This window comes from Marmota monax, unplaced genomic scaffold (assembly GCF_021218885.2).
Source record: "Marmota monax isolate L192 unplaced genomic scaffold, Marmota_monax_Labrador192_F-V1.1 WCK01_AAM20220418_F8-fsc00100, whole genome shotgun sequence".
Lineage (NCBI taxonomy): Eukaryota > Metazoa > Chordata > Mammalia > Rodentia > Sciuridae > Marmota > Marmota monax.
In genome coordinates, this window is record NW_026693872.1 from 5,341,385 (window position 1) to 5,360,348 (window position 18,964).

Genomic DNA, 18,964 nt, shown 5'->3' on the forward strand with positions numbered 1-18,964 from the left:
CAGCATGGAGGAAAGGAAACTTGGATGTATACCTCACACCATGCCGTTCGATAAATTCTACAAAAATAAACGTGAACACATACCTATTCACAGAGATTGTCTCAGGCCATTTTGTGCAGCTATAACAGAACACTAGAGTGCAGAGTAATTTGTAAAAGATAGAAATTTGATTTCTTACAGTTCTGGTGTTTGGGGAGTCCAAGATCAAGGTGCTGGTAGATTCAGTCCTCTGGTGAGGGCTGCTCTCAGCTTCCAAGATGGTGCTTGTTCCATGAGCTCAGGGGGAGACTCCCCAAGTCCTCCCTCCCTGCAGAAAGGGGGAAGGATTGATACAGCCAATTGCTGCACGAATCCTCTTTTATAAAGATCTTAATCCCATAGGAAGGGAGGAGCCCTCCTGGTGTAATCACTTTTTAAAAGCCCCACCTCTTAATACCACAGCCATTAAGTTTCAACACCTGAATCTTTTTCTTAACCTGTAAATAAAGCTTTATTGCAGACAAGCCACAATTCATTGACGACATGCTGAAAGAAAGGGATTGAGATTAATCAGAAAGTTACCTAATAGTATGAATCATGTGTTACATTTTTGTCCAGAACATGTAAGAGAATGTTGAAAGAAAAAGCAACATAACCACCCTTCAAACCAGATCCAGCTGAGAAGAGAAATAAATGAGGTTAAAGTATGCAAAACTCCTCACACAGATATGGATGAGGCACTTGTAGGGTTCCAGAGAGCTTTTCAACTGGGAAAAGCAAGTGAGAAATGCACTGTCCAAGGCAGGGAATGTTAATATCTTGCTTTTACATGAGACTTTTCAATTTATTTTTTAATTTGTTGTTTTGAGATATACATAATAGTAGGGTGTACTTTGACATATTATACATACATGGGGTGCAACCCATTACCATTTTGATCCCATTCTTACAGTGTAACATGATGTGGAGTTACACTGGTTGTATATTCATGTATGAACATAGGGAAGTTATGTCCAATTCACTCTTCTTTTCTATTCCCAACCCCCACTCCCTTCCCTTCATTCCCCTTGTCTAATCTAATGAACTTTTACACTTTCCCTCTCTACCCTCCCTTGTTATGGGTTAGCATTCACGTATCAGAGAGAACATTTGACCTTTGTTTTTCACTTAGCATGATATTCTCCAGTTCCATCCATTTACCAGCAAATGCCATAATTTCATTCTTCTTTATGGTGGAGTAATATTCCATTGTATGTATGTATGTGTGTGTGTGTGTGTATATATATATATATATATATATATATATATATATATATATATATATATCAATCAATCACATTTTCTTTATCAATTCCTCAGCTGAAGGGCATCTAGGGTTGGTTCCAAAACTTGGCTATTGTGAATTGAGCTGCTATAAATGTTGATGTGGTTGTGTCACTGTTGTATACTGATTGATTTTAAGTCCTTTGGGTATAAGCTGAGCACTGGGTAAAATGGTGGTCCCATTCCAAGTTTTCTAAGGAATCTCCCTACTTTCCAGAGTGGTTGTACCAGTTTGCTTGCTGTCCCACCAGCAATATATGAGTGCATCCTTTTCCCCACATCCTTGCCAACATTTATTGTTGCTTCTTGATAATTGCCATTCCGAATGGAGTGAGATGGAATTTCAGTGTAGTTATAATTTTCATTTCTCTAATTGCTAGAGATGTTGAACATTTTTTTCATATTTTTGACCATTCATATTTCTTCTTCTGTGAGGTGCCTGTTCAGTTCCTTTGACTTTTCTTTTTTTAAAAAACAATATTTATTTTTTAGTTGTAGTTGGACACAATACCTTTATTTATTTATTTATTTTTATGTGGTGCTGAGGATCGAACCCAGGGCCTCGCATGCTAGGCAAGCGCTCTACCACTGAACCCCAGCCCCAGCCGCTAACTTTTCAGTTTTTAAATGGCTTTGACATTGTGTTAGTTGAGCCTAGCAGTAGTAACCTTGTTAAATGGGCAGGCTAGATACTTATCTAGTTAAATAAGTCAAGATTTAGTTAAGTCTTGCCCAAGAGTTGACATCACTGCAATGATATGGTCAACACCAGAAACTTAAGAGGGACCACGTTCAAACCACACACGGAAACTTGGGCTAGTTTGTTTACTTGGGGCGTTAGTGATGCTCCCATTGGAATGATGTCCTCAGAGTTTTTATAAAAAACAAAAGCTCCCTTTGAATAAAATGTAAAAGGAAGGATGGAAAACCAAGGCCACGGCGAATCACACCTGGTAACAGTTACCCCACTAAGGAAAGGTCTGTCCAGATTCTGAAAGTGCCCAAAGGAAAACTGACACAGAGGGAAATTCAAGCTATCTTTTTATAACATTTAAATTATAAAAGTAAAACTGAGTGTTGACAGAGCAATAGGGGCACTTTCTGCTTAGTGTTCCTCCTGTTATGGTTTAGATGTGCTGTCCCCCAAAAGCTGATGAGACAATGGAAGAATTTCAGAGGAGAAATGGTTGCGTTATGAGAGTCTTAACCCAATCCGTGAATTAATCCCCTGTGGGATTAACTGAGTGGTGACTGAAGGCGGTTGACGTGGCTGGAGGTGGATCACTGGGGGCTTGGATTCGGGCTATATATTTTGTATATGGTGAGTAAGTCTCTCTGCTTCCTCTTCATCACGTGGCCACCCTGGGCCACACTCTCCTGCCATGTTCTGCCTCACCCTGAGCCCCGAGGAATGGAGCCAGCTGCCTGTGGACTGAGATCTCTAAAACTGTGAGCTTCCAGATAAACTTTTCCTCCTCTGCTACTGTCTGGCTGGGTCTTTTGGTCACAGCAGTGAAAGGCTGACCAGAACACCTCCCTAGGTGATGTTAAGGGGCTGTTGTTGGACACTTTTGTCCGGGGAAGCCAGCAGCATCTGACTCTGGGATGACTGAGTTCGTAACGGGGGCATCCAGGGGGCCAAGGATTCAGGGGAATCGGGCTGAGGCTGTGAGAGCTGAGAGGAACTGTTTTCAGGTGTGACAGACATCATCCAAATATTTGCTGGTTACAGAGAACAAAGCGATGACAGACACTGCTGGTTCTGGCTAATTGAATGTCCGCCCCCGATCCCGTTAGTGCCCTGATCCGATCCCATTCAGGGGACCAACACCCTCTTGCCCCGCAGACAGTATGGGAGAAGCTCAGACCAGGTACCTGCCCTCCCCAAATGGTAGCTTCCCTCTTGGAAGTTGGGAGTCCCCTTCATATCACCTGTCACAGTCAAGGAGCAGCATGTGTCCTAGAGACACAGCCAGGGCTCAGCATGGGGCTGGATGAGGCACTGACTGGAGCTGCCTGGTGCCTGACTTCAAGCCAGCTGTGCCACCCTGGGCACACCCCACGCTGCAGAAAACATGGTGGTGTCGGCAGAACCAGCTGTTTGGTGATTCTAAAGATATTTCCCAGAAATCTTTGCCCCTAAGGAACTGCTTTGAATTGGGACCTGAAGTTACCACAGAGTAAAACATGGGCTAAGTGCCATGAGAGGTGACAGAACAGGTTTTTGGATGGCAGAGACTGTACCAGAGCTGCCCAGCATCTTGTCCACCCTTAGATGAGACAAGGGCTCTTCAGACCCAATGTGGAGGACATTCTTAGGAAGGCAGGACCTGAATGCAAAGGTGTAGCAATTTATTCAACTGTGCTATGGCTTGAATGACAAAAAGTAAAGGAACTCTTGGGGACTGATTAAATAGGAAAGGGGCTGGGGAAGAACAATTTGTTGGTATTTCCTGGTTCTGACTTGAACAGGGTTCTGATACGCAGTAAACTGCCTTTAAAAACTTTTTTAAAATTTATATGTAAAAATTATTTATAATTATGGTGGGTACCATGATACTTTGATGTGTGTATACATTGGGGAATAACTAAATCAAGCTATTCAATATATCACCTCACATATTATCTTTTTCTTATGCTAAGAACACTTAAAATCTCCTCTCAGCAATGTTCAAATATATAACAGTATAATAAACAGTGCTCACCATGATGTACAATAGATTTCTTGAACTTATTCCTCCTAATCAAAATTTTGTGTCCTTTTACATCTCCCCAATATGTCACACCTTCCCCAGCTTCTGGCTGCTACCATCTTACTCTGTTTCTATGAGTTCCACTTGTTCATATTCCTCATACAAGTTAGGTTGGGCAGCATTTGTCTTTTTGTGCCTGGCTTATTTCACTTAACTGAATATCCTCCATGTTCACTCATGTTGCTGTAAATAATAGGGTTGCCTGTTTTTAAAAGCTGAATAGTAGCTGCATATGGTGGCACATACCTGTCATCAAAGCAGCTTGGGAGACTGAAGCAGGAGGATCATGAGTTCAAAGCCAGCCCCGGCAACTTAGAAAGGCACTAAGCAACTCAGTGAGACCCTGTCTCTAAATAAAATAGAACAATGCGCTGGGGATGTGGTTCAGTGGTTAAGCATCCCTGGGTTCAATCCCTCGTACCCCACCCCCCAAAAAAGAAAAAAAAATCTGAATAGTGTTCCATGTGTATATACAACATATTTTCTTCACCAGTTCATCCACTAAGGTACACTTAGGTTAATTCCATATCTAGGGTATTATGAATAACGCTGCAATGAACATGGGAGAGATTTTTTTCTAGGAGTGTGTTTTGATTCTTTTGTGTATCTACTATATAGGATTTTGCTTTGTGGTTATCATGAGGCTTAGAAGAAGCATAGTAAAATAGACTATTTCAAGCTGGTAACTATTTTACCTTGACTACATAAAATAACTACTTTTACTCCATCTCTCCCAAATACATTTTAGGGTTTTGCTCTCACAATTTACATTTTTTCATATTGCATATCTCTTCTGCTTTAGTTCTTCAGACTATAGGAAAAAGAAGGGTAACCACTGAGTTCTAGTTAAAAATCTCAAGGCTCCTCGGCATCAATTTTAGGCTTCCTGGGAGACCTTCTGATACATACGCTGGGGAGGCAGCATCGCTGGAATCACAGTTCTGAGTTCAAATCCCTGCTCTGCCACCTCTTCACTGTGCCTCTTTGTTAAATTACCTATCATCCCTGAGATACCTCCTTTGGCTGCCATGGACACCCATGGCAGTCACTCAATGCTCCACCACTTCCTTCCAGATGTTAGGAGGTGGTGCCTCTTCATACCCTCTTCCAGGGGCAGTAAGTACCCTGTGCTGTTCTGGGAGGAGTCCATGATGAAAGCTAGGCGGACAGTTCTTGGCATGTGCCACGTACCTGCCCAATACTAACTGCTTGCATGTGTGATCTCATTTCATCTTTATAACTGCTCTGCTCTATAAGGAACTGAGGCTTTAAGAAGTTGTGATTCATTCCGGAACACAATTGTGCATGGATCTATTTTCTGTTAAAACTCACTATCTGTATCTAGTTTTACATCTACTTCCTGTGGGTTTGGTTAGCATCTATCATGAGAGCCAGATCATTCCTGAGTGAACTGATGAGTCAGGGTGTCTGAGCATCTGAGGTGTGAGCTTAGGTCTCTGGGTAGTGATCTTCTGTGGCTCCTGATTCAATGGTATATAGTTCCAGGACTGAAAACTGTACAGGTCCCACTCTCCTTAGCAGTCCTGCCCCTGCCATAGGAGCACCTGGATAGCTGGGTTCTGTATGGAGCTGTTTGTCTGACTAAAGTCAGTGTCCCCTTAGAGCTACTCAGCTGTGGCTCTAAACATCCTCTATGAGTTAACAGACTGACAGCCAGCCTGCCAGACACATTTATTGTTAGAGAGGGCGTCTCCCACTCACATGGGTTTTAACATAACTACATCAACAGGGGTGCCTTGCCCCCAAGCCCCTGCTCTCTTCACTGCTGTTTCTGTTACACAGCTCTGCTCCCAGCAGCTGAAGCCTCCCATGCTACCCACCTGGAATGCCATCTTCTGGAACTCCACTGACTCTTTAGATTTTATGGGAAATGGGAAAGTCCCAATGAGCAAAATGTACTTTCTAATGAACTGGATGGAGGTATGTGACATTCCAAGCAAAACAAAATCGGCCAGTTTGGTGGACTAAAGCCAAGAAAACACTGTGTATGGGGAGGCTACAATGGGCTCATGGGTGGGGTCTCTCCAGGAACCTCTGCTTGCGAGTGTCCAGAGGCCAGGTCCCTCCCCACTGGCCTGGGACTGCCTCTGGGCTCCAGGGCTGGGACCTATGGTATTTCAGTCCTCGGTTACAGGTGGGGGAATGAGCTGCAGCTGGAAGTTCTCATTCTGAAAGATGCTGTTGAAGGCTGGTCCACTCTGGGAGCCACTGAACGGCCTGTAGCTCTCACTGTTGCGATTCTGGGAGAGTTCCGTAAGAAGAGCCAGCTGCAAAGAAGGGGACATACATCAGGTAAGCTGGTTGGGCAGAGAATCTGTGTGGGGGTGGAGTGGGGGAACAGTGGTGCAGAGGGGCCTTGGCTGCAGCAGGTATTGCTACTTTGTGGGAAGAGTAAAAAGAAATGGTTTAGACCCCAGGGCTAGAACTCATAAGCTAGTTGTGTGGCTTCGGGCAAGTCCCCATTTGGTAATGATGAGACTGGATGTTCGCTCCCAGGGGCACAGAGACTGTGCTCTCTGACCCGGCAGGGCTGTCTGATCCTGGCCCACTCACACCTGTTCTTTTCCAGCTGCTGTGTGTGACTCTCCTGCCACCTCTCTCCCTGTGGAGGTGAGGTTCTCCACTCCCAGTTCATCTCATCCCTCTTCCCACCTCTCTCTTGGAGCCTTCTCCCCAGAGAAAGTGACTCTGAGTTATGACTGCTGGCTCTGCCCTCTCTCTTTTATAACCTGGATAGCTCCAAAGAAAGGGACACTCAGCCACCAATTCAAACTTAGGGCCTCAGAGCAGAACTAGAGACTCTACCTTCTCCAAATGAGTGCTCCCTGCTCTCTACTTCCTATTTCCACCATAGCCACTATTAATAGCTCTGTTCTGAAAGACCTGTTAGGAGGGAACACATTGCAGGAGGCAAGGGCATGCCAGCCCTTAGAAAGCCAGCTCCGCCCCTTTGGTGCCCTCCCTCTCACCTAAGGAAGCTTTCTGTAAATTGGGAGCCTGACGGTCTAGCCCTGAAGATGTCCTTAATGGTCAGGGAAGAGTCCCACACCTTGGGGTTCGAGATGTTCCACCTGCTCTGTCTTGGCTTGCTGCTCCCCTTCTTTAATAAAGGGAACCACCTGGACCTGCCCCTCAGTGCGACTCGAAGGCAAACTCAGGGTCACCATGCAAAGCTTCCCATTAGCGGTAGGTGGGACCTCTGTGTCCCACCACTAACATTTTGAGGAAACCTGCTTAGGCTTGATGAGAGTCTAGGGAAAGTGACCACCCTGGAGAGAGGGTGACTGTGACAAGCCAGCCGAGGGACTCCTCAGAGCAACCCTTCTGTGTTTGGCGCCATGTCAGAGGTTACTGGGGACCTATAACAGCCTCAGGGAACTGCATTGAGTATCTTTCCAGTGCCAGACACTGTGCCAGGTGTTGTCCATAGTGTTATTCTATCTCCACAACAACCCTCTGGAGTGAAAATGCCGGAGTCCCAAGAAGTTAAGGTCACCCAGCATTAAGCAGCAGGATAGGATTCAAACTCAGGTTGAAAGGCCATTGTGGCTCACCCAAGCTGCCCACAGCCCTGCCTTGTAGCTGTCCTCTGACAAAGGGTCTCCTGTCATACTGACAATAATGGCACAAGGCTCACATGTGTCCAGTTGTCACTTCTGTGGAAAACACGGGGGACCCATCTGAAAGCCCCTAAGTGCTAAGTGCCAATATATAAAAAAAAATCTAGTCCCAGGTCCTGTTCATGACATGGCCATGGTCTAGTTCATATTCAATAACTCCCAACACAGAAGCTCTGACTGCAAGCACTGAGCTGGCCAGGGACACACATGGGGGAGGCTGGCTCAAGAATGGCCCTGGCCTCACAGGTGTTCGCTCAAGCAATAAGCCAGGGCTTCCACTGGTACCTGTGCAGGTTACACAGAGACATCCCTCGCTCTCCTTGAGCACCACTTTGTGCCTCTTCCTTTTTTGCTGTGAAGCATCTGAAAGGAGACTGTCCCTGGGGCTTTAAAGAATGGACAGAGACACTCAACTCTCACTTTCTGACAACTTGACGTAGAAAAACCAACCACAAAAAATTTTTCTGTTCCTGTAAGATGGTGGATGCCTATGATTCCAGAGTCTCAGGAGGCTGAGGCAGGAGGATCACAAGTTTGAGGTCAGCCTCAGCAACTTAGTGAGATCCTGTCTCAAAGTAAAATAAAAATGTCTAGGAATATAGCTCAGTGATGGAGCACCCCTGGGTTCCCAGTACCACACACATGAAAATGTTTCTTCTTAAGAAAAAAGATATTTTTGTATTCTCCTTCTGTAACTGAGTGATCAAGAAATTGATGGACCCGAATAAGAGCTTAACATTTAGAAGCAGAAGATTGTCCTTGGAAAGTCAGCACCTCAACTACTAGGAAGAGCCTGGCTATATCTGGGAAGGGATGGGGTGACACCAGTTCAATAGAGTTGCTGGGAGACATTCAGGAGGCCACTGGAGAAGTCTCCCAGACAAACCTCTACCCAGATCAGCTCTTGAAGGGGAACGCCATTTTTGGTCCAGGCTACAGAGAATGGCCCTGGCCTCACAGGTGTTTGCCTAGAAGTGTGGGTAGGCACAGGGCACCCAGGCAGAGGCACAGCACAGGAGCAGCTGGGTGGGGAGGAACTCAGGGAACAGCTGGGGCCAGTGGGAGCTGCGGAGTAGAGGTGGTGGCAGGGTTTGGACTTCCTCCCTTTAAGCAGTGGACAGCCAGGAGAAGTTTTGAGAAAAGGGTCAACTGGTCAGTCAGATTTGGAAAGAAGCTCTAGGCAGCAGCATGGGTTGGGGACAGGAGCATTGATCAGAAGACCTGAAGTGGCCTCTGTGGTGACAAAGAGGCCTGCCCCAGGACAGTCGCAGTTTGGAGAGGGAAAGAGAAATGGAGAAGATGCCTAAGGTGAGTGGATAGAGGGTGGAGGATGAGACCAGTGCTACTCTGAGGGGCTGAGGCAGGCACTAGGCAAGCAAGAGCAGGCAGAGAGGCGAGTGAGAACACTTCTGAAGTGCCCATGGGACGCCAGACTGATGGGTGGCTGTGCTCGCGTAGCCCTCCCTCCAAACCTGTACTCTTCTTCCAGTTATAGGAAACCAAGAGTTTCAGCCCATGGCCTTCGGAATTGAGGACAATTTCCCAGTCTCCACCACAGTATGAGTGGCAATGGGTCTACCCTCCAGACCGTGGAGATAAGAGGAAGTGGTCTGTATGACTTCTAGCACTGTCCTAAGAGGGAAGGCTCATCCTCATCTTTCTTTTTATAACCATATAAAAAGGAAGCTCTAACCAGGGTTGAACCATGTGAATCTTAAGCCACAATGTCCTTACAGAGTCATGAAAGAGGAAACACGGAGGGTGGTTCATAGAAGATGCCCTGGCTACCTGTGTTTCCACTTCCATCTTGTTTAAGCCTCTGCTGCTTTGAATTTGATTCCATGGTCCAAACTAGTTGGACCCATGCAGATGCCCAGGACCTTAGGACAGATTAGGCAGCCACTGACACAAATAAAGGCTCTGGCTCATTTTCTCTGGACGCAGGAACATAGAGGCTCACCCATGTCCCCACAGACCAAAGTGGGTAAGGGCCAGATCTCTTTCCACTTCTGCCCGCTTTGCTAAGTTCTGAGTGCTCCTTGGGCTGGAGGACCGTGTGGCCATAACAGGGATGCCAGGGAACCTCCCAGGCTAAGGAGAAGGCTAGACGGAGGGCTCCAGGACATGGTCTTTCCAAAACAGTAAAGTATAAATGGGGAAACAGAGAGGTAAACAACCACATAGACTTTACCCTGGAACTCCCTCGGTACAGATGGCAAAGCTGATCAAATGCCTGAATTTGCTGTGGATCCAGAACGGGTTCTGAGGTTGCCTAAGAAATAAAAAATAGTAAGGATTAATAACACCGTGTGGCTTGTTCTTGGGCAGTCAGTGAATTTGTCCCATACCACGGCAAAGCAGGACATGTGGTTCCTTCATTCTTCTGAAGAAAATCTATGCTACCAGCTATCAGGGAGACAGATTTTACTGAGCATTTATTACAAATGGGCTTGTCCCTCCAAAGTCCTTCCTTGGCACTACCCAAGTGGACATATCTATGGACTCTTTTCCCAATGTGGTCTCTAAGTTTCCTTGTGAGCTTCCTTTAGGGTGTCTTAATTCCTCTCTGCCATTACTGTGTGAAGAAACTCTGCTCCATCCAACCTGAATTTCATATCTATCACTTGAAATGGCCAGCAAAGATGCCCCTTCTCTGTGATAGAAGTGGGGATGCACTATAGATGAAACTGTGCCACTTCTGTTTCACTGTAAAGCTGGCAGCCACCTGAAGGGTTGCAAGATGAGTCTGCTGCTGTTTGGGAGAAAGTCTAACTTGCTCTGTGGAGTCGTGTTGCTCCACCTGCTCCTGGGGTGGAACAGGCCATGACTGAGCTCTATTCTTAGTGGATCTGGTTCAACTCATACTTGGACAGAAGTAGTAGGATCCTGGGGGTGGCAGCCTTAGGACCTGGAGTCAGAAGTTAATCTGAATGCTAGTTCTCACACTGGCCTGCTATATGATCTTAGGCATGTCACTTTACTACTCTTGAGACTCACCTGTGACCAATGGTAATGCTTACCTCATGAAGTTACTGAAAGTTAAACCAGCTGAAATTGATATCTAAAGCCTGCCTAGCAGCATGCAAGGGCTCAGTATATGCTAGCTTTTATCACAATTTAGAGATACCCTTAAATTGATTTCAGAAGTGTTTTTTGTGTATATGTTCTTTCTTTGCTCTGGATTATGAACTCTCTGGGAAAGAATTCCATAACATAAACCCAATGTAAGATGGATTCAGTGACGGAGGGCCTGGGTGTCCATGTGAGCTGGGTGAGGGAAGAGGCACTGACAGGGCTGCAAGAGGTGGTCTGAAGACATGTGCTGGCCTTGCAGGAGTGCACAGGATATGGAAGAAATTCAGGAGGGCGATGAGCAAAGGAGGCCTAGGACAAATACTACCATAGGACAAATACTACCACTGTAGCAGTTACCACATACTGAGAATCTACTGTGTGCCAAGCTGTGTGCTGTTTCTCATGGGTCATTGCATCGAATCCTCAAAAGCATTCACTCTATGAGAAAGGTCCCGGCATGTCCATTTTTCCCCCTACTAAGAAGAATCTGAACTTTAAAAAAGCTTGACATACAGAAAATTTAAGAGGTATGTTAATTTAGTTTGTCTTCTAGGGATGGCTTTCTTCTTTCTCTCAAAATTTTCATCACCCTTAGGAGAAAAAGCCTACACAGGGCTAACAGAATGCAAAACACTACAGGAAATTCACCACAATTCTGTCTCTTGGCTAGGTGGAAAGGATGTCTCAAGATCCAGAGAGCAGCAGCCAGTGACAGGGCTTCTAGAATCCCATGTGGCACCCCGAAGATACCGTCAAGGATGATCTAGCTTCAGACATCAGTGCAGGGCACAGCCACCTCAGTTCCTGTATGTTCAGCAATGTGGAGACGGCTGAGAAGGAAGTGCTGAGCAGGGCAGGGTGTCCCCGAGTGAGCAGCAGAAAGAGGGGAGGCTCCTGGAACTCCCCCTCATTCTCTGGGTCTGCCAGACACACAGAGGTCCCTATATAACCTGAGAAGTGTTAAACTTGCCTTCACACATTTTAACACATTTGTCCTCAATATTATTTAGTAGGAAAGATAATCACATTCTTGGAGAGAAAGTGTGTGGAGCACTGATATTTCTGATTTTTTTTTTTTGGTACTGGGAATTGAACCCATGGGTGCTTTCCACCAAGCTACATCCCTAACCCTGTTTATTTTTCATTTTGAGTCTCACTAAGATGCTGGGGCTGGTCTCAAACTTGTGATCCTTCTGCCTTAGCCTCTGAGTGGCTAGGATAATAGATGGCTCTATTATACATCAGAGCCACAGGGCTGGCTCTGATAGATTCTATGGAAAATGCCCAAGGGAGTTCCAAGTCAAAGAAGATCTGAAGGTCTGACAAATACTACAAACCCAGCTCAAACCAGAGTACAAGGAGGAAAAATATAATTACCTCTGAGTGACATAACAGTGGAAAATATGGTCCTAACACCTGACTTTTCCAATTCTGTTAGCGTTACTAACAAAAGCTGGGGAGCAGAGCAGGGTTAGGACCTGTGCCCTATACAGTCCACTCAGCACCTTGGCTGTGGGCCGGCTCGCCCACATTCCACATGATGAGAGAGAGCCACCTTGTCTGAGTTGCACTTTGCTGAGTGCCTGGTTCCCGTGGTGAGGGTTTAATAAGGAGGGCCCAAACAGACAAGGAGAGGAGGGACACTGGCGGTGAGGCAGGTTAATTAAAAAGGAGGCTGCAAAAATCAAGTTGGCAAATGACAGAACAACAAGAACAAGAAAAGATCATGCCCTACAGGGGTACTTGTATAAAGCAGCCCTTTGCCTTGAAGGGACATAATAAGCAAAAAAAAATCTCATAAAATTGTATATTTCATGAATAGTTAATATACATGAGACACTACAAAGGAAAATGTAGGTGGTGCTGGCCACTTCTGAAGAACTGATGAAATTTCCACCAGATCATGCATTGAGAGAAGCTGTGTCAGACACTGTAGTGTTGTATTAATTGTTTTCTTTTTTGTTTCTATTACAAGGGAACTCTGTTAGAGCCACAGGGTGTGCTGCACAGAACTAGCAATCGCATGGACTCTATGGCAAACATTTCTATGTGCTGTGATAAGCCCTGGTTTTATATTATTATTTCCCAGAGACACAAAGCTTTTTAAAAATATAGATTTCCTCGTTTATTTATTTCATCCTATTGGATATACTTTGGAAGCCTATTCCAATCTTTCTGGGAAAGTGAAGGTCGTGTCAGATCATAAATAGAGAATGCTACTATTAAAAATAGAATCCTGCTGTCAAGTCTCCAGGAAACACTGCATTGCATATGGGTCTATGCTAGGCAGAATAAACAGCTCGAGCCCCTGGGGATTTGCTCACTGAGGCAGAAAGTACACCAGTCTCAAATGATGGCCCAGTCCTTGTTTTCAGACCCAGCACTTCTCACATTTTAATATGCATAAGAATCATGGAAGGATCTTGTTACAATGTGGGTTCTGGCTAGCAGGACTAGGATGGGGCTTAACAGGTTCCTAAGCAACACTGTCCGCACTTTGGCTATCTGGGCTCTCATCTGTACTAGGGAGCAGCTGAGGGTAGCTGGAGACTGCCCTGTTCTTCACTGAGTCCTAATGGCAACAGGTCAATCTCAGGTTATGGGTTTTGTCTCCTCCTGATTCAAAATATACCAAAGTAACTGATTAATTAGCATTAATTTTTTCTAAGGTGACCTCATGCGGTATGCTGTTTGCCACATTCATGGAGTTTACAAGCACCTTGGCAAACCTTGTTAAGAAAGTTTAATTAGGGCTAGGGTGGTGGCTCAGTGACAGACTGCTTGCCTAGCATGTGTGGGTTTGATCCTCAATACCACATAAAAATAAATAAATATAATAAAGGTATTGTGCCCATCTACAACAACAAAAAACATTTAAAAATATATTTGATTAGAAGAGAATGTCCTTGCTATGTGGTTTATCTGAATCTTCATGAATTACAAGACTTACACCTATTTTACTAAGTGATAGAACAGGGTTCTGTAAATTGAGGAAGAGAAGGCCAGGAAACCTGCCCAGTATGAATGTAGACACCGGCAGAACCATCTTTCAAGCCACATGGCACACCCAGAGGAGTGGGCAGGGCTGGCATGAAGCTCTGGACTTGGCATAACTCCGTTTCTCCTCTAGGCTCATAAACTTCTAGAGATGCCAAGAGGTTTTCCAATGATGACATCCTTCCGAAATTGAAAAATATGGTTGTTCCATGGGTATGAAATAATGGGTGACAGACTCTTTCTCAAAACATAAATCATTACCTTGGGCACCCAGAGACCATTCACTGGAGTGACTGTGAATGGGGATGTCTAGATCCTCTGGAAGTAAAGTCACGGCAGGAGAGACATACCTCATTAATGGGCAGAGCCACATGCATATCTGTGGTAAAGTGTCAAAAGCCAGGGCACTTGAGGGGAAATGAGAGAAATGTCTATTTGTAGACATGCCTAGGACTTCATAGGTCCTCAACCTGCCTTAAAATTCTTCCCAAAGCTAGGCACAGTGGAGCCTGCCTGCAATCCCAGTGACTCAGGTGGGAGGACTGCAAGTTCAAGACCAATCTCAGCACCTTAGTGAGACCATGTCTCAAAATAAAAATAAAAAAGGAGCTGGTGATATACTTGAAGGTAAAGCATCTTTGGGTTCAATCCCCAGTATCACCAAAAAGAAAAAAAAAGGGAAAGAAAGAAAATCCTTCCACGAATAAGAGTATCTTAAAAAAAAAAAAACCACAAGCATTGGTGACAAGAATATGTCATGAAGGGGAGGAGCTCTGTACTCTAGGCCATGGTCCTAAGGTTCAAGAGGTGGGACATGAGTACTGGGAGAGACAGACCCCTCGAAAAGTAGATCTTCACAGAGGCCCATGTGGCTGACCCTGCCCATGCAGACTTCTGAGGTGCTTCACAGGCTCATGGCCTTTCATGTCCAAGCTTCATGAGTGGGGTTAGGTTCTATAGTTCAACAGATACTTCTGGAGCCCCTACTATATCAGGTCCCAGCGTACAAAGAGGAATAATATGTCAAGAGGAGTTAAACGTCTCACAGATTCAGGGGTATTACAACCCCACCTAGAGATTTCACCTTCTCCATTGTTGATAGAAAAAACTAGAGGTTCTTAAAAGTATGAAAATCATATATTGCATATCTGCTAGGGCAGGTCTTATTTGAAATATACTCTTATACTGTCTACATAAGCCATCAAAAGGTTCCTGAAATTATAACATTTTGGGGGTTCTGTACATTGGGCTCAGAAGTCTCAGCTCTGGCCCCCTCCCAGAATGCCTCCACATGACCCAGGCATAACCTGACCGCTGCACTCACTGTGGACTGTATATCTGTCTCCCCCACTAGACTGGGAACCCCCTGAATATCAGAACTGGACTTTCATCTATTGAACTTCTATGCCCAATGCTCTGAATCCCAAAAAATGTTTGACAGATTTACCAAGTCATCCCATATCCTGGCTTGTTTTGAACTGTTGATTTCAGGTATAACAACAGGCAGCAACTTGCTCTCCTGGTCCCATTACTGGCATTTGTCTTCCTGTTTTCAAGAACTTGGACTCTGTAAAGGATTTTAGTGATCTCTGGTATGTTTGTCCTGTATCAGTTGAACTATCCATTTCATTTTGTTTAATTCAGGTTTAGGGCACAAGAGTTTCAAGAAAAATAGTAATGTTTATGGAAGCTAATCATGACTTTTATTGCATAATCAGAAGCAAACTAGGGCAAACAACTAGAGGTGCTGTCACAAAGACTCATGATAGCCCTGAAGGGAAATAACAGATTCAGTCTATAGATGCTGTACAGAGAAACCAATTTTCCAAATCAGTGTCATGCACAGAATAAAGGGGGAACAACAAAATTTGAACACAGTCTTAGTCTAGCAAATCCATAAACATATAGCACCCTTCCTGGCATTCCCAGACCTCGAAACTCCAGCACAGAATTGATGAGGAGCGATTTTCCAATTGCAAAGGAAGGAAACTCGCACTTGATGCTGTCTGCTACAGCAAATTTCTTTCTTCCTCTGTAATGAAGTCCAGTGATAAGAACCGAAAATTAAACTATAGCAGAACATTAGAGGAAGAAACAGTGACCGCCCTAGAGATGACCTTGTAATACAAAGCATTAAAGTAAATCCGGTGGAAAATGAGGTCCTGATGATCTACGAGACCCCCAGGGAGAGGGACATGGGGCTAACCCAGTGCGCCAGCACATTTCAAAGCTCAGTGACTCACAGATGTGGTGGAAGTGAGAGCTGTAATTACATCCCCTGGAAGGAAGAAACAAACCAGGGCTGTCAGGATCCACAGGCCTCTTAACCAGAACATCAAGCTCCGCCACAGGGAAACATGACCACTGCCACCCTGAAGGCTGGTTCCCATTATTAGGGATAATAATCATTCTAGGGATTCTGGATAAGAAGCATTCCAACAGACATGTGAAGACAGTCACCAAAGCCTGAGCTCTGCTTGTTCATTTTTTATTCTTTATAATAAATAATACCTTAAAATCCAAATCCTAACATTTCACTTCCTAGTTGTCTGCCCACACTAAAACACAAGAAGGTCAAACCTAATTTGTAAGAGACTTGGAATACTTTGTATTCTTCCGCAACATTATCATCTTTTTTTTTTTTTTTTTTAAACTTTAGGCACCTTCACAGGCATTTCTATAATTTGCTGGCAGAGATGGAATAGTATGAATAGAATTAGAACCATATTGCCCAATTCTCTCCTGCCTGCCCTCCACTTCAATTTCAAATTTGTCCCAAGACTCAGGAGACCTCTGCTACTACCTATGCTGTTTCATACTGGAGGTCCTAATCATTTAAAGCTCTTGCTTAAAATGAGATGTTGGCTTCAGATATGAAAGCAAACCAAATACCTATTTCCTTCCCTAAATACCTATTATCTTCCCCTTTCAAACAGAAAATAACTTTTCAAAACTCCCACCCAAAACACAACCTGATCCCTCATACCCCTGCATGTACTAATGCCTAAACTCTCAACAAGTCACAACTAATAATGAATTAGGTAATAAAATAATAAAAGAGACAGACAAGTTGCTAAGATACCTTCAGTGTGGGAGAACTGGGCAGAATATCTCTGAAGAAGACTGCACTTGAAGTGGCAATCACAGCTCTAGAACAACAGTTACAGTGTGACCTCTTATAGCAGAAGGGGACGTGCTGGTTAAAGCCTTCTGCGACACGAGGAAGAGAAAAAGCCACCAGCACTGCAGGAGCAGCTCACATACACTGGGCATGTAACTGCTGTATGCCAGCCATGACTGCAAGCACTATACACTTATCACCTCTCTGATCATCACAAAACCTGGTGAGGAAAGCACTGTTGTTATGGTTATTTTATAGTTGAAGAAACTAAAGCCCTGGAGTTCAGCCAAAGGTTACTCTGGTTGGTGGTGAAGCCCATATCAAAATGGCAGCAGTCCAGGTCAGGCGCTGTGGTGCACACCTATAATCCCAGCGGCTCAGGAGGCTGAGGCAGGAGAATGGCAAATTCAAAGCCAGCCTCAGCAATGGCAAGGCACTAAGCAACTCAGTGAGACTCTGTCTCTAAATAAAATACAAAATACGGCTGTGGCTCAGTGGTTGAGTCACCCTGTATTCAATCCCTGATACCCCCCTTCAACCCCACCCCCAAAAAAGAAAAACGGGGCAGTCCGCTTCCAGAGATTTCTTTCATCTGCCATGTTTCTTAGTATCAATCTTGAAGACACCTAACAAAAAGTCATTTTCCAGGAACACAAAAGGCCATGTCAGGAGAAAAGTGGGATTTGCATAGTCAGTAAGCTTAAGCCATGCTCTCAAAACACCGATGGCCTCTGGCCCTCTGGGGTCTTTCATGATTATATTCTCTTTAACTTTGGCTCATCAGGCCTACACAAAAAGATAGGGGCAGGAGGGAGAAATATTGTAGTTATTAGCTGTCTGCTTAAAAATGCCTTCAGATTCATAGGGCTGGGTTGAAGCCCAGTCAGTGAATGGCAACTATGTTAAGAACTAAGCTAAGTTCAGCTGTGAGAAAACTTAAGTCCAATGTAAAGACAGTTTTGTGCACACACTGGGTACTCATGAACACATTCTATCACCACAGGGAAAACTCTGAACTCAAGCCAGGTTCCATGGCACATTCCTATAATTTCAGCAGTTCAGGAAGCTGAGGCAGGAAGATCACAAGTTCAAAGCAAGCCTCAGCCACTTAATGAGACTCTGTCTCAAAATAGAAAATAAAAAGGGCTGGGGATGTGGCTCAGTGGTTAAGCGCCCCTGGGTTCAATCCCTGGTACCAAAAACCAAAAACCAAAATCAAACCAAACCAAAATCAAACCAAACAAACAACAACAAAACAAACAAAAAACCAAACCAACTCTCAAAAAACAAAAAAAAAAACAAGAACAAAAACAAAAAACAACTTTGTACTTGGTTCTGACACTCATCAGTGACACTGGTTGTGCTGATACCCTTGATATGAATTATCTAATTTATAAAATGGAGAAAATAAATGCATAGCTTGCCTTACAGAACTCTGATGAGGAAAGGGAAAGGAAAGGAACAAAACACACTTTCCTGGTCTCTGGCCTTATGCTAACTACTTTCATGCATATAACATCAGCCCAGTGTGGTAGGATTTATTATCTCTAATTTATATAGTTAAACTGAGGTTAAGACATGTTAAAATATAGTTTGTAAGAGGGTGGGTCCATGATACCATGTTTGTGACAAATCCAAGGTGCTATAAATGTGCAAGGCGTTGTGGGTGTCTCATGGCAGCTGCCTAGTCTGCTGGAAGGCTGATGCTGCACCTGCCTGAGTACTCAACCAGGACTCTCTGTGGTGCCACCCATAAGATTAGCATCACATACATTCTGTGTCATTACATTTTTTCTTATTTGGTTTTGTCCAAGCATTTTGCTGTCACAAAAAGAATTATCCCTAAACTGGTTGAAAGTCCTGAAACCCATATGCTATACCCACGCCTGCTTGGCTACTCCTTGCCTAATCTGCTTTGAAAGGCACAACCTGGGGAAAAATCTGTGGTGTCCAAAGCTGATGATCTCATCATGCTTAAAAAAGTGGAATTAAAAAAAAAAACTGATTAGGTACCTGCAGAATGTTGTCTGAAAATTTAAATAACGGATCCTTATCACAGTCCTTAAAACATGCCT

At 44.4% G+C, this 18,964-nt stretch overlaps 1 protein-coding gene across 1 annotated transcript in view; it reads right to left on the reverse strand.

Annotated features, from left to right (window-relative positions):
* Window positions 1-790: 790 nt before the first annotated feature.
* Window positions 791-18,964, reverse strand: part of Vps8 (VPS8 subunit of CORVET complex) — a 252,174-nt gene continuing 234,000 nt past the window's right edge. Inside the window, exons 46-47 of the mRNA XM_046462585.2 lie at window positions 9,888-9,968; window positions 791-6,343 (exon numbers count right to left, since the gene is read on the reverse strand). Coding sequence (XP_046318541.1) covers window positions 6,194-6,343; window positions 9,888-9,968 — 231 coding nt within the window. The 3' untranslated portion in view covers window positions 791-6,193. The remainder of the gene's footprint in view (window positions 6,344-9,887; window positions 9,969-18,964) is intronic.